The sequence below is a fragment of the Chelonus insularis genome, unplaced genomic scaffold, assembly GCF_013357705.1.
Source record: "Chelonus insularis isolate UGA/USDA-ARS -01 unplaced genomic scaffold, ASM1335770v1 contig_50_pilon, whole genome shotgun sequence".
NCBI lineage: Eukaryota > Metazoa > Arthropoda > Insecta > Hymenoptera > Braconidae > Chelonus > Chelonus insularis.
The window spans coordinates 20,358-36,739 of record NW_023276619.1 but is presented as its reverse complement, the minus strand read 5'-3'; the positions used below and the strand labels follow the sequence as shown (position 1 = coordinate 36,739).

Genomic DNA, 16,382 nt, shown 5'->3' with positions numbered 1-16,382 from the left:
AAATTTATAGCTTTTCAAGAATGAATAAACATTTTTGAACTTATGTTTTGTTTTATTTATCACACTAAACAACCTATTTTATCCTTACTTATTTATTTAATTAAAATAGTCTGCATTTAATTACAATATGTACAGCTTTGTTAGTTGACACATTATTTTGTAACGATTCTTTGAAAAATGATGTTTTTTTCATTATGTATCTAATGTATAGCACTAATAGTCTCGAGGACCACGAAACCTTCTTCTTGCATCAATCTAGAATAGCAAAGAAATCGTTAATTTATTTGGAATCATTCTAATGCAGCAGGGATGATTTTCGTTGATTCTTAATTGTATTAAATACTTACCAATGATCTTTTACATTCATAAAATACATTCTTTAGGACATAACATTCATCAGGAATTGATGGATCTCTGTCTAGAAGACATTGTCGAGGAGTTTTTTTGTACTGAAAGCAAATAATTAACACATAATCCATTGTTTTCCATCTTTGTAGGTTACAATGATTAACTTCAGGTTAGGTTGTCTATCAAATATGTTCTTAGTAAATTTTGTTAATAATTTCAAGAACAGAAATAAATCATTAATGATAAAATTGATAAAAAAATTATTGGTCTTCGTTGAATAAACGAAATAACAAAAGAAGTGTTGTTGTTATTAACCGGTTGTTGTTGCAAAAATAATGTATGCAACTAGCCCACCTTTCTACAACAGTCAGTTTGTAGTAAACACATTTTCAAATCATCTCTAATGTTCGCACAACGTTCCTTGCTTTGCGGTTTATCAATTACCACTTCATTATTATACATATTTCACTCAGGTATTATTAAAAAAATAATTCAAAAATTACACTAAGAAAATTTGCGTTTTATTAAAGTTAAAGGGCACTAAAGAAGAGTCGGCGAATGGGGAGCATCCGTCCCGAATTAAAAAAAAATGCCCCTCCAGAGCCATTTTGGTAACCGCTAAATTCAAATCGAGTAACATACAGGGTGTCCGGTCCCTTATGGCAAAGCCGGATGTATGATATGTAAAAAGAAAATAAAAATGATCTGATATGGAAACTTATATTCGCAAATTGATAGTTTTTGCGAAAAAAAAGTTCAAAGTTTGGTGGTTCAATTCGCGTTTCTATAGAAATTATCACCATTATGGCGAACTTGTCCAAGGTACTAGATCGGGATTTTCTGTTATTACGTTGGCTCCTTTGAACATGCGATATATATCAGAGAGAAGACTTCTCTCTGTATATTGTCGAACTGAGAAAAGAGTTCCTCAATGCTTTCGGGCTCTCCACTACTGATTTTCTACCCCTTCTACCATGTTTTTTACTAATGCGCAAGCGTACAGTACCGGACATAAATGCTGTGTGATTTTCTATAAGACGGTATAGGGAAATCCATATATCTAATACTCCTATATTGCTAGTTCCCGTAAGTGGGCGCGTGGCCTATGAAGTGAGACAGAAAATGAATATGTCTGTCTCTTTCTTTTCATTTGAACTGTTGTGCGCAAGCGTCACTACCGTAGAGGGAGAATTGGCAATTGGAAAAGGGCAAGCCACCTCCCTTTTTCACAACTTAAAATTGAGTTATAGTAAATAAGTTCCTGTATGCTTCGTAGCTCAGCGGTAAAGCTCCCGACTCCGGTAGTGAGTCTCGGGTATTCGAATCTCTTCATTCTTTTCTTTTCTCTATTATTATTATTATTAGTAGAATAACTTCAATTAATAATTGTTTAAACATGTATAATAATTAAATCATTTATATATAATAATTTAATATCTAATTTCAAAGGTATTTCTATACATTATTTCTTTGTAAATAAATTTATAATAAATAAAATAATCTAAAGTTGTAAGAACAAATTAATTTTTATTGTTCAATAATTCTAATTCAATTCGATGACTATAAATGATATTTTTAAATACCAGTATAAATTAAATTGTTTTATAAAAATTACAATTGAAAGTTTTTGAAGAATTAAAATTTTAAAGTCTTTTCCCCAAGCTGCCCCAACTCCTTGAGTTTGACCCAACATCCACAGTAATAAAATAACATGTAATAAATGCGAAAAATAATAATTAAGTCAATTATTGTTCCTTTAAATTATTATTTTTGTATTAGATTTTACAAACTACATACTAATCACTTTTGTACATCGCCACAATAGTTAACATTGCTCTCCTATTTTTTAATTATACATATATAAATGTGATGATGATAAATAAATATTCATGATTATTAATTTAAAAAATATTTTTTTCCTGTCTATATTTTAATGACAATTATTATACACTAAATACAATTAAAATGTGATAATGATAATTATAAATAGTATACAAGCTATTGGATTTTAAATATCTTTATTTAATAATTTTAAAGTTTACTGTATAAAAAATGTAGCATTCATGAGCTCTGAAATGCATTTTAAACAATTTACAAATAGAAATGTTTTTTTTCTTTGTTAATGAAAAAAGATTTTATTTCATTTTTTTAAAATGAAGTTTGCATATTCTACTTCTTATAAGCAGCTTCATTCAAATGAACAACATATTTGAAACAGGCATTTTAGAAAAAATGGGGAATTGATTAAAGGATATAAGGAAATAAAAAACTAAGATAAAAAAAAGAATATTTAACAATAAATAATTTATTATTTACACATACCAGTATACCAAATTATACATTATTAAACTTATTGGTGTTTAAATAATACGAATTTTGTATATTTTTGTCTTATAAAATGATCCTTCTCGGACATTTTTTTGGCTTCATAATGTAACCGAGTATTTAAATATAATTCAATAACGTATTTGCAAAGTTGCGATCGATGATTATCCAAAATGTGTTCATTCATGATTTTATTGTCAAATTGCATCCCTATGTTGTTAAATATTTTATTTATTAGAAATTGTTTAATTGAAGGTTCACTTATTTCCGATTGATATTTTCTGATAATCTGTTCGCAAACTTTGCAAATAGCCATTACATCCTTTGATGGTGTTATATATGGCCCGCGATTTTTTATTTGCGATAATAAAGGCATTGTGCCTTTAGTAGCGTCGCCTTTTAATTGTATAATACAAACTTGACATTTTACATGGAGTCAATTAAAATATATAAAAAATTGGATGTAGCATGTAAAACAGACGCTACTTCACATGCAAAATGACGCTATTCTATTTGCAAGGGATGCTATCTCATTTCTTGTACAAATTGAAATGCTATCTAATGCGCACGCTCTATTCACGATCATGCGCACAAGTCGCAGCGTATAATAAGTGAGACAAACGCATATATGTCTGCACTGTAATGTTTAAGTCTCTCTCCCTATACCGACTAGCAATATAGGAGTATTACATATATGTCAATCCGTATCCAGAACTGATGGTGCCCTGCATTTTGGTGAGTAATTTGTGTATGAGTGTGTACGTCTAATATATGTATGTATATATTAGACGTACACACGGGCACCATCAGTTCTGGATACGGATTGACATATATGTAATACTCCTATATTGCTAGTCGGTATAGGGAGAGAGACTTAAACATTACAGTGCAGACATATATGCGTTTGTCTCACTTATTATACGCTGCGACTTGTGCGCATGATCGTGAATAGAGCGTGCGCATTAGATAGCATTTCAATTTGTACAAGAAATGAGATATGAGATTTCATTTTGCATATGAAGTAGCGTCTGTTTTACATGCTACATCCAATTTTTTATATATTTTAATTGACTCCATGTAAAATGTCAAGTTTGTATTATACAATTAAAAGGCGACGCTACTAAAGGCACAATGCCTTTATTATCGCAAATAAAAAATCGCGGGCCATATATAACACCATCAAAGGATGTAATGGCTATTTGCAAAGTTTGCGAACAGATTATCAGAAAATATCAATCGGAAATAAGTGAACCTTCAATTAAACAATTTTTAATAAATAAAATATTTAACAACATAGGGATGCAATTTGACAATAAAATCATGAATGAACACATTTTGGATAATCATCGATCGCAACTTTGCAAATACGTTATTGAATTATATTTAAATACTCGGTTACATTATGAAGCCAAAAAAATGTCCGAGAAGGATCATTTTATAAGACAAAAATATACAAAACTCGTATTATTTAAACACCAATAAGTTTAATAATGTATAATTTGGTATACTGGTATGTGTAAATAATAAATTATTTATTGTTAAATATTCTTTTTTTTATCTTAGTTTTTTATTTCCTTATATCCTTTAATCAATTCCCCATTTTTTCTAAAATGCCTGTTTCAAATATGTTGTTCATTTGAATGAAGCTGCTTATAAGAAGTAGAATATGCAAACTTCATTTTAAAAAAATGAAATAAAATCTTTTTTCATTAACAAAGAAAAAAAACATTTCTATTTGTAAATTGTTTAAAATGCATTTCAGAGCTCATGAATGCTACATTTTTTATACAGTAAACTTTAAAATTATTAAATAAAGATATTTAAAATCCAATAGCTTGTATACTATTTATAATTATCATTATCACATTTTAATTGTATTTAGTGTATAATAATTGTCATTAAAATATAGACAGGAAAAAAATATTTTTTAAATTAATAATCATGAATATTTATTTATCATCATCACATTTATATATGTATAATTAAAAAATAGGAGAGCAATGTTAACTATTGTGGCGATGTACAAAAGTGATTAGTATGTAGTTTGTAAAATCTAATACAAAAATAATAATTTAAAGGAACAATAATTGACTTAATTATTATTTTTCGCATTTATTACATGTTATTTTATTACTGTGGATGTTGGGTCAAACTCAAGGAGTTGGGGCAGCTTGGGGAAAAGACTTTAAAATTTTAATTCTTCAAAAACTTTCAATTGTAATTTTTATAAAACAATTTAATTTATACTGGTATTTAAAAATATCATTTATAGTCATCGAATTGAATTAGAATTATTGAACAATAAAAATTAATTTGTTCTTACAACTTTAGATTATTTTATTTATTATAAATTTATTTACAAAGAAATAATGTATAGAAATACCTTTGAAATTAGATATTAAATTATTATATGTAAATGATTTAATTATTATACATGTTTAAACAATTATTAATTGAAGTTATTCTACTAATAATAATAATAATAGAGAAAAGAAAAGAATGAAGAGATTCGAATACTCGAGACTCACTACCGGAGTCGGGAGCTTTACCGCTGAGCTACGAAGCATACAGGAACTTATTTACTATAACTCAATTTTAAGTTGTGAAAGGGAGGTGGCTTGCCCTTTTCCAATTGCCAATTCTCCCTCTACGGTAGTGACGCTTGCGCACAACAGTTCAAATGAAAAGAAAGAGACAGACATATTCATTTTCTGTCTCACTTCATAGGCCACGCGCCCACTTACGGGAACTAGCAATATAGGAGTATTAGATATATGCGGATTGAGCATTTTTTCAATATGGATGACTGAGGTCATCTGCGAGCATAATGCTGTCACCTATCGGAATTTTTTCAAACTAATTTTCCGGAGAATATCATCTGGAATACAAGATTTCTAATTATTTCTAAATTATTCAATTTTATACTATGAATTGATTTTTTTGACATTCAGAGAGGTGGCAAGGACTGACGCAAACACGAATTTTGGGTGAAAAACGTATAAAAATGAAATAATTAGTGATTTTTCATCTGAATGATGTGGCCGCCATCTTGAAATTTAAGCGCGGCAAGTCAATTCATAATTTTTTCATTATTCTTTCTAATTTTTTTAATAAAAATATTCACTATATACAAAAAATTGTTGTTTACGTCAGTCCGGCATTAATTCCTCTGTAATTTGGTACCTAATTTTATAGAAATAATTGTAAATTGGCGAAGAAATTAGAAATTCCCCGATCCCATGTATTTGGATAGGGGGAATCAGTCGCCTTTCTGACTTCAGCCCAGCCTTAATCTAATAAGATTTATTAATTACAAAAATTTTTATGTAAAATTTACCATTATTATCTTCGTCTACAAGCATATGCATGTGTAAGTCGGAAATGCACTCTCGTGGAAGTATGTGTTTTTCAAAAAACAAATCATCTAAAAACTCGTCTGCTATGGCTACTAATCTTTCTAACAATTGAAGATCTTCGATTTCTTCCGTGTTCCATAAATTCTATAACCGATTGAAAAGATCCTTATTAATTAAGTTATTAATCACAGGTGTTACAGTAATCCGCACATTATCATTGAGTTTTTTAAGGTCTTCATATAAATCCGCCATAATAAGAAGTAATTGACCTATAATGAAGTTATATGAATGAATATAATTTCTTCAAAAAAAAGAATGACTATTTGTTAAATTATACAATATACTTACTTATCTAATAATTAATATAAAAATAAAGATAATCTAGGATAATAAATGTAATGAAGGATTCATGCATACAATTTCATTAAAATGCGTACATACTTAGATTTGAATTTAAAAAATTTTTTTATTGTAGTTAATCTAATAAATTTCTTTATTACCGACCGCTGCACATGAATTTATTTTTCGGATTAGTGACCAAGAAGGGTTTTGACTATTCGGAATAATGTCCAATCGGCTTAATGTCGTTTCTATAATTAAATAAATTAATAAATAATTTTATAAATTTCTAAATAATTTTATAAATTTGACCATTCGGGTTTACATTTTATTCGGAATTTTATCGCATCGGTTTAGCGCCATTGAGGTTCATGACGATTTGGAATTTAGCGTTTCGGTCAAATGACTCATTCGCTAGATGCGCCGTAGGACAAACTCCTGTACCCCGATTCCAACGGGGGTCTTCCCATCCTCGACCACCTCCTCTTCCTCCTCCAACTCTATTTCCTCCTCGTCCACTTCCTTGGGCATCAACCCTTCCCCTCATGACTGGAGGTCCTCCTGCATTCTTTTGCCCCTTACCATGTCTTTTCTCTTTGGGGGTGTGGTGAGCACCCCCATTCTTCCCTCTTTCTGTAAATGATAATAATAATAATGATAAAAAATCAAAATATGACTAAATATAAATAAATAAATCAACAAATGAATAAATGAAAGAATAAGAAAAAATAAAAAAAAACAAATAAACAATAAATAAATTAATAAATATATTTAAAAAAAATAGATAAATTAACAAATAAATATATGGATAAAAAAACAATAAATATTTAAAAAAATCAAGAAATGAATTAATTAATTGATAAATAAATGAACATATAAATACAGAAAAAACTAGATAGAATTAATCAATAAATAAAAAAAAATAATAAAGAAATAACTAAATAAAGATGTAAATAAAAAAAACAAAAAAAAGTATGTTTTCATTTATGTCATACGGTGGGTAACATTTTTTTAGTAAAAGAAAAAATTATGCGTCACAAATACTCATATACATTATCCGCATCATATACTCATCCGGATATACTAGAGATGTGAATCGGTAATTGATGGGTAAATTTACCGTAAATTACCGGTAAAAAACGCGTCAATGACCAAGCCTGTTTTACCATACCGGTCAGAAAAATGCTGATCTCTGATTGGTTAATACATGTCCAATCACAGTTTAGAATTCCCAACGGCATACAACTGTTTATTTGTTCTATCAGGTATATATTTTCATTTTTATTTGTTAAAATACAATCGATAGTTTTTGTGATAAAATGTCAAAAAAAGATGAAGATTCTCTACAAGAACTACTTGCAGAAGCGATTTATGCATCTGGTACACCATTATGTATAACAGAAAATCCATATTGGCTAAAATTTTTTAACGCATTACGGCCTTCATTTAATTTGCCATCAAGAAATCAAATATCAAATAATCTTTTAGATTCAGTATTCGTTAGAACACAAAATATGGTTAATGAAAAAATTGAATCTGCTACTACTGTTGGAGTGCAATGTGACGCATGGTCTAATATTCGCAAAGAAGGAATCATCAATTTTATTGTAACAACCCCAGCGCCAGTTTTTTTCAAAACATTTCCAACTGGAACCGAATCACAAACTGCCTTATATATTTCTGAAAAAATAGGAAGTGTTATTGATGCTTTGGGAATTAAAAAAGTTATCGGAATTTGTACAGATAATTGTGCTGCAATGAAAAGTGCTTGGACTTTGATAGATCAAAAGTATAATGTCGACAAATTGTATTGTTATGGTTGTGCTGCTCACATTCTTAACCTACTCATGAAAGATATTGGTAGTCAAGCAACTGTTGAAACTTTGGTGACAAGTGCAACAGCTATTGTAAAAGGAATAAAAGAAGTACAAATAATGTCAGCGATTTTCAAAGAAATTCAATCTCAAGATGAACGTAGAGTATTTATTACCTTAAAATTACCAGCTAAGACAAGATTTGGATCTACTATAATTATGATTGACAGTCTTTGTGTTAATAAGTTAAGCGAGCAAGTATAATCACTTCAGCATGTCAATGGTGGCAAAGTATTTGCCAAAAATCTTCGTTGAGCAAAATAGCTGTGGCTATATTGACTTTACCTGCAACATCAGCTGCAACCGAGCGTTCCTTTAGTACACAAGGATGGATTCATTCATCTAAAAGAAATAAGTTAAGTATCGATAGAGCTGGAAAAATAACATACATTGCAAGAAATTTAAAATTACTTAATCCTTCACCAAAAAATACAGAAGAAGAATGTGAAGAAGATGAGGAAAGTAATAAAGGAGAGGATGAAATAAGTGAAATTTGTGCTGAGCATGAAGAAGTTGAATTTTTAGAAGAAGAATTTACTCAAGACTAATTAGTGATGTTGATGGAATTGAATCAGTATTAGACTTGTTATTTCCTAATGAAATATGTCAATTATTATGTGATATTACTAGTTGATAGAAACTATAGATTATATGGTTTTATTTTTTCATAAATAATTTACATAAAAGTTAAAAAAGTCAAATTCTTTATAATATGTAATAACGAAGGATTATCTATTTTATAAAAAAAAATGTACCAAAAACTTAACTAAATAAACGCTTATAATAATTTTCAATATATTTATTATTTCTGTCCTAACAGTCAAAAATGTAAAATATTTTTTTTATTACAAATTACAAAATTTTTTTTTCATCTTATAATAATTAATTAGTTTTAAATTAACAAGTGCAAAAAGCAAAATTAACTTAAGCAAATTGGCAAGCAAGTTCGAAAGCAAGCCATTTCCTCGGTAAAAAGCTCATCATATTCATCTATATAGATGCGAATGACCGGTAATTTACGCTGACCGACGGCTTGACGGTAAATTTTACATTCAGAATTTTTTGACGTCAGAATACCGTCAGATACCGGTAATTTTACGTGGTAATTACCGAATTTTCTATTACCGGTAAATTCACATCTCTAGCATATACGCATGGATCCCTATTTTTATTGTTTATAACAATTTAAAACTTTTTATTTAAATATTACCATGATCAATAATCATTTGTTAGTAACAATGTTCAATTGTTATGGACACAATTCCATATTATTAACAATCATTATTGACTATTATGGCGTCTTTAATGCTGTTTACTCAATCCTGACACGAGTTTAAAATTCTTTCGTTGCTGATTGTGTTTTTCAAAATGTTTCTTTTCGATAAAATTTTGTCATCATATTTTCATACAAGTATTCTAATAATTTAATATTCATATTTTTTAAAAGATTTTGAAATTTTGTCTAAAAAATGGTATAATTTATAAATTGCCAAATTAAAACCGACACGGTAGCCTCGTGGGTCAGCGTCTGCCTGACGCGCCATGGGTCGCGGGTTCGAATCCCGGTTGGGACAAAGTCATATTTATATGACATTTCCTTGGGCTGCCGCGAGCGGGAGGCCTCTCCAGAGAGGCCGATTGTATCGACACAGATTTTCTTCTGCAGTTTCCCTGTGTCCTCGTGCAAATGCGATACAATGGATTAGAGAGCGTAAGTCGGCTGCAGACGCAACCCGGCATACTATGTGTGTAATAGTGTGTCGGGCAGGTAGGGAAGTAAAGGAGAGGAGGAAAAGTATTGGTGTGGGAATGAGGTAGTGTGGTGGTGAGAGGGAGACTTGAGGTGAGAAATGGCGAGCAATGAAATAGTGAAGAGGGAGAAAGGAGGAAGACATAGAGAGTAAAAAAATATAAAACTTGCAAGGTGGAAATATTGTAAAACGCCAAGCAAAACTTGGCCATATAATTTAAAATAAATGATTTACTTCTACTATAAATTGCAAAATTCAGGTCGTTTTTCATTTTTGCTAGTTTTTTGGTTCTGCAAAAAAAATGGCTGGACCGATTTTGCTGAAAATCTAATCAGTTCTAAGTTACATAATTACGCGTTGAATGCAATTGGTCCCACATCGATATTATTTTTTGTTCTCGAGATAATCGACCAAGAAACTTCTGAACGAACGTACGCACATACGTACATACACACACAGACGTCCACTGGAAAACAATCGTATTCGACTCTTAGGACCTTAAAACGTGGAGATATGTCACAATTCGGGATTTGTAAAATCGGACCCATTACTATAACTTCCCACTGGGAAGTTAATAAACGTATCTCTTCACCTTCCATTCCTGCCAGAGCTCATAAAAGAAAACCAATTAATGATGATTTTCAATCTCAACAACCTAAAGCTAAAGCTCCTCTCTTTCATATTGACAATTTACGTCTAATATCTACTCAACCTTCAATCAATTCTTCTCAAGATAAGCAAGGATTATTTTACTTCAAATATAGTAATGACCATCAAGGTCCATTCATTCTACAAGTTCAAAATAATAAACCTTTACATCCTATGAGCTTGGGCCGTATTACACATCAAATTATCAAAAATCTTAATATCAGTGAAGAAGTTATAGATATTATTCTACTTTTCAATAAAATCCATATTCAATTGAAATCTCGTCAAGTAGCAAACTCTCTTATTAATCATAAAGAATTCCAAACAAGAGGACTTTTAGCTCTTGTTTCATATCATAACCTCTCAAGAGATGGAGTTGTTAAAAATATTCCCTTGGATATCACTATTGGTGAATTAAAAGAAGGCATTTCTTCTCCAATTAAAATTACTGATATTTAACGTTGTTCTAGACGTTTTAAAGATCCTGAAGGGAAGACTATTCTTGTTCTTTCTAAAATCATTCCCATTACTTTTAGTGGGAAAAAGTTACCTGAATACATCAACCTATTTTTTGCTAACATTAAGATCTTACCTTATGTTACTCAAGTTAAAAGATGTAACAAATGCCTTAGATTTAATCATTCTGCTGCAAAATGCAGAAGCCTTCCTACCTGTGAATTTTGTGGTCAACATGCACATGAAGATAATGAAACTTGTCTTCTAGCTGATTCTCCACGCTGTCTAAATTGTAAAGGATCTCACTCAGTAAGATCAAAAGATTGTCCGGAACTAGCTCTACAAAAAGAAATTCATCACCATGCTGCCTATAAAGGTACGTCACTTGCTGAATCTAAAGCTTTTTTACTAAAATTTAATAATCCCTCATCACCACCTTCCCGCTTCAGCTTTGCTAATTTTCCAAGTCTACCTGAAACTCATTTCTCATTTAATAAATATTCCTCTTCTACACCTGGATTATCCTTTACTAGCATCAAGAATCAACATGTTAGACATGAAGCTTAGGCATTTCCTCGGAAGAACTGGAATAATTCATCTCCTTCTTTCTACACCTACAGCCAAGCAGCTTCAACATCATTACATGTTCAACCAGAAGCTTCTACCTCAAATTTTAATCCTTAATCACATCCGATTTTCAACTCTCACTTCTACGCAAACTACTCTCAATCTTTGACTAAGAATAATAATTTGATTCCTGATACAGATCAAGCAATCTTCAACTCTTGTAATATCAACGCTTCTAGTACTGGTAACAAATCGACATCATTACCTAGTATAAAGGATATTATCCGTCTACTGCTTCAACTAATTTTAACAATTTCTCAAAATCAATCACTTCAACCTACAATGTTAACTCATATCATTAATGATGGTTCTCCCACGCTGTTAACAGGACCCAACTGCTCTACCTCTGCAGTGGATCTTTCTATCACATCACCGGATATTGCTTTACTTTGTTCCTGGACAATCCTAGATGATCCTATGGGCAGTGCTCATTTACCCACTTGTATCATGATTAGTATACCTAAAGTATTTCAGAGTTTTTTCTCTCATAAGTTAAATACTAAAAATATAGATTGGAACATTTTTTCTCTTCTAATTACTGAAAATTCAGAAAAAATCTTACAAGAATCTTCTATCTCTGACGGTTTATCTGCATACAATGAATTTACCAATTCAATTATTGATTCCATACTTTTATCTAAGAAAAACGATTTTAACTGTACCATTCGTAGGCTAAATCATAAGCCTCATAATAATAATAAGAAAACTCCTGCTCCTTGGTGGAACAACGATTGTCAAGAACAAGTTCATCTTCGTAAGTTATGCCACAAAGCATTTCGTAAAAATCCTACTCTTTTTAATTATATATTAATGAAAAAACAAGAAGCCATCACCAGAAGAACTCTTGAGAAAGCTAAAAAAGAAGGATAGAGATATTTATGTGAATCTTTTAATAAAGAGACTCCTATTACAGTAATTTGGAATGAAACTAAATCTTTTAAGAAAAGAGCCTTAACTTCTAACTCTAACTTATGTGATTTGGACTCTAATAGGATTAAAGATATGGAAAATTTTGCTAAAGAATTATGTACATCTCAATTGGATTGCAACTCTCATTCTTGTGAATTTCTATATAACGAATTTTTAATGAAAGAACTGGAAATGGCTCTAAAGTCGATCAAATTAAAATCCAGTCCAGGACTTGATCAAATTAATTCTAAGATCATCAAGAAACTTCCTTATGAAGCTCTTAATCTACTTCTACACTTCTACAGCTATTTCTTCCAACATCATACTTATCCAGAAGCATAAGGCTTCTTGCTTTTTGAAATTACTAGAAAAAATTGTTTTTCATCGGATATTTTAGTGGGCTGAAAATCATCATATACTTCCCATTAATCAATATGACTTCCGTAAACGTAAAAGTTGTGCCGATAATCTCGCCATCTTAATTTCTGAAATTCATCTTGGATTTGTTAAAGGAGAATATACTACTGTAATTTTTTCGATATTAAAGGTGCATTTGATCACGTTGATCCAACTTTACTTACGGCTGACCTTTGGAAGAAAAGTCTTCCTCTCAATTACTGTCATTTTTTTGCTAACCTGCTTCAAATCCGTAAACTTCAATTTGTTATTGGAGGAAATCTAAGTAAAGAATTCACAGTTAATCAAGGTACTGGACAGGGATTGGTTTCTAGCCCTTTTCTCTTTGATTTCTACATTGCTGAAGCTTCTTCTTACATAACGAGTGCCTGCAGACTTCTGATGTATGCTGATGATCTGGCCTTAGTGTGCCGTGGTAATAATCTTGATAATATCTATTATGAACTACAACTTTCGACTAATTGTCTTTGTGAATTTTTAAAATCAAGAAATCTTCATCTTTCTCCAGAAAAAACTCAACTAGTTATCTTTACAAATAAAGATACTGATTTTTCTGAATTTTCAATTAATATTGATAATTATTCAGTGATACCATCAGATAATGCCACCTTTTTAGGTGTCATTCTTGACTCTAAACTTAACTTTAAACTTCACTTCGAAAAACTTCGATCCAAGTCTTTAAAGATCACCTCTATATAGAGGCCTTATCAGAAGTCAATTTAAATATGGATCTCATATCCTTGCTTCATATAACTCCAGTCTCCTGGATCAATTGAACAAAATTCAATATAAGCTCTCAGAATAGCTAGGATATCGTCAATCTACACCTATCAATGTAATTCTTACAGAATCATGTAAACCTCCTCTCAACATAAGGTTTTTGGAACTAACTTCAAGATATATTTTGAAGACATTCTCTTTTTGTAATCACCCAGTACTGGATATATTACACCTGCTTTTTTTGAAAACTAACCGTAAATGCAGCTACCAACAATTTTTATTCTGTAAGCTACCCATTTTAAGTGCATACAGATCTCTCAAATCATATCAATCTGTTATTTTATCCTGCTCTTTTCCTTATGAATTATTAAATGTTCACTTGGACATTGATATTAACTTTGGCAGCAAATTCCAACTTCTTTCACTACCTGAAACAAATCAACACTTTTTTGAAAAAATTGATAATAATTTTCCAGACTTTAAGTTTTTCTTCACGGACGGTTCTAAATCTCTTGATGGATTACGTGTTGGATCTGCAGTCTTCTCATTTGATCCAACTATTGAATTGAAATTTAAAATTTCAATAAAATAGACTTATTAGCTAAACAGGCTATTTCTGATGGAACTTTAATAGACCTTCGCATCCCTTTTACTGATCTCTTCTGCATCACCAAAAAACTAGCTCAAAATCTTACTAAACGTTCTCTTAAAGCTCTTAGTCAAAGGAAAGGTGCTACATATTTTCAAGAGTATTATCAAGACCAAAACATTCCTTGGTTCATCAATCTAAATCTTTCAAGATTACAAATTTCTACTTTTTGCCGCGCTCAAAGCTTACATTACAATTTAAATTGGAGCCTTCATCGAAAAAATTTGATTAAATCTCCCCTCTGAATAATATATATTCCATTTGTTGTACAAAAAATCGTGAAATCACACCAAAAACAGCCCTAACGGACTTCACAAAAATACGCGCCAAGTATGAATAACGAAGACGATAATCATCGTTCATCAAGTGCGATCTCTATAAAACTTCTTTATGTGAACAACAACAAAAATGCATGAAATCATTGCAGCCAAGTATTTGAACATAAAGATTAATTATATTTAATAAAATAAAATAGAAATGTTTTTTAATTTTCGTTAAATTATTATGTAATTTTTTACATAAATCAAAGACAAACTCTTTATAATGAGATAAAAAAAAATTCAATACATGAAGAAAGTTGACAGCCTTATTACGTTTTAAAATTTTAAAAATAGAAAAAAAAATTGAATTAAAAACAAAATTTCTCCTTTTTTATAAAAATTTATTTAAACACAATTAACTTGGCGTGGCTCTTACAGCTGTAGATAAAACTATAATTGATTAGATGGTTCATATAATCGATAGCCACGCCAAGTTAATTGTGTTTAAATAAATTTTTATAAAAAAAGAGAAATTTTGTTTTTAATTCAATTTTTTTTAGAGATCGATAGAGATCGCACTTGATGAACGATGATTATCGTCTTCGTTATTCATACTTGGCGCGTATTTTTGTGAAGTCCGTTAGGGCTGTTTTTGGTGTGATTATAACATCTCTGTATACGGCTGTATGGAACTTACGAGTTTCGATGTCAATAAAGATTATTATTGCGGTATCAAGAGATTAGAGATATAACTTTCTGTTATCTTTTTACAAATCATAGTTAGGTTATTACGAGTTTCAAAAGATGGCATTCATTGGTAGGTTTATTGTGGCGTATTCAGTTCGAAATTACTAATAAACTTATGAATTATTTTATTCATTATTAATTGCCTATCATTAATATATTTTTACATATAAGTTTATAATGATAATAGAAATTGTAATTTCATTTAATCTATATTACTGAAATTTTGATGTTTGTCATAAACAATTATAAAAGTGTTTATACCGTAACCTCAATGTTTTATGATAAAAATAAGTTAATTCGACCACAAATTAATGGTTTACAATTCCACAATACTGAATATAATTACACATGCATGTTAAATAATATTTATACTAATTCAATTTATTATAAAAAATCGAAATCGGAATCTACATAATACATATGAATTCTTTTAACGGGAAATTATTTCTTTTATTGAAACTGAGTTCCTAACGATGTGACATAGAGTAAATCAAATTCTAATTATTTATAATAATACAATTTGTTTTAAACAACCAACAATGGGATATATGGAATAAATTCGAGTTTTTTCAATGGGAAATTATTTCTTCGACCGCATAGATCCCGTTTTCGATTATTAAAAACAAATTAAATTATTATTAACAAATAGAGTTTATTTTACTCTATTTCATAACATTGGTAACTTTCTTTCCGTTATTTTTTATTTTTAATAAATAACATAAAAGTTAGGTGTGGAAATGACTTTTTTTAAAATTCATTGTGCAAAATGATTGTTATTTTATTACGGTTAAATGGATGTGAGGTGATAAAAGGCATTTTTGACCTAATCTTGCCTAATTTATGGCCATATTTATACAGCGGTAGTAAAATAGCTGAGCCTTTTTCTCTCAAGGACTTGATATCTTCGGTGCTCCTCGACTCATTTCGACTTATTCCGTTTTATGTATTACGTGTCA

General features: G+C 30.1%; 2 protein-coding genes across 2 annotated transcripts; one reads left to right on the top strand and one right to left on the bottom strand.

Moving 5' to 3' along the window:
- Positions 1 to 76: 76 nt before the first annotated feature.
- Positions 77 to 1,034, bottom strand: LOC118070053 (cytochrome c oxidase assembly factor 5). The gene is made up of 3 exons (XM_035088468.1): positions 703 to 1,034; positions 348 to 449; positions 77 to 255 (listed from the first exon to the last, which is right to left on the bottom strand). The coding sequence occupies exons 1-3, from the start codon at positions 808 to 810 to the stop codon at positions 214 to 216; spliced, it is 252 nt and encodes an 83-aa protein (XP_034944359.1). The 5' UTR covers positions 811 to 1,034; the 3' UTR covers positions 77 to 213.
- A 6,604-nt stretch (positions 1,035 to 7,638) lies between these two features.
- On the top strand, positions 7,639 to 8,858 carry LOC118070095 (uncharacterized). Its single transcript, XM_035088521.1, has 2 exons — positions 7,639 to 8,063; positions 8,621 to 8,858. Exons 1-2 carry the CDS (start codon positions 7,688 to 7,690, stop codon positions 8,788 to 8,790), a joined length of 546 nt encoding a protein of 181 aa, XP_034944412.1. The 5' UTR covers positions 7,639 to 7,687; the 3' UTR covers positions 8,791 to 8,858.
- The last annotated feature ends 7,524 nt before the right edge of the window (positions 8,859 to 16,382 follow it).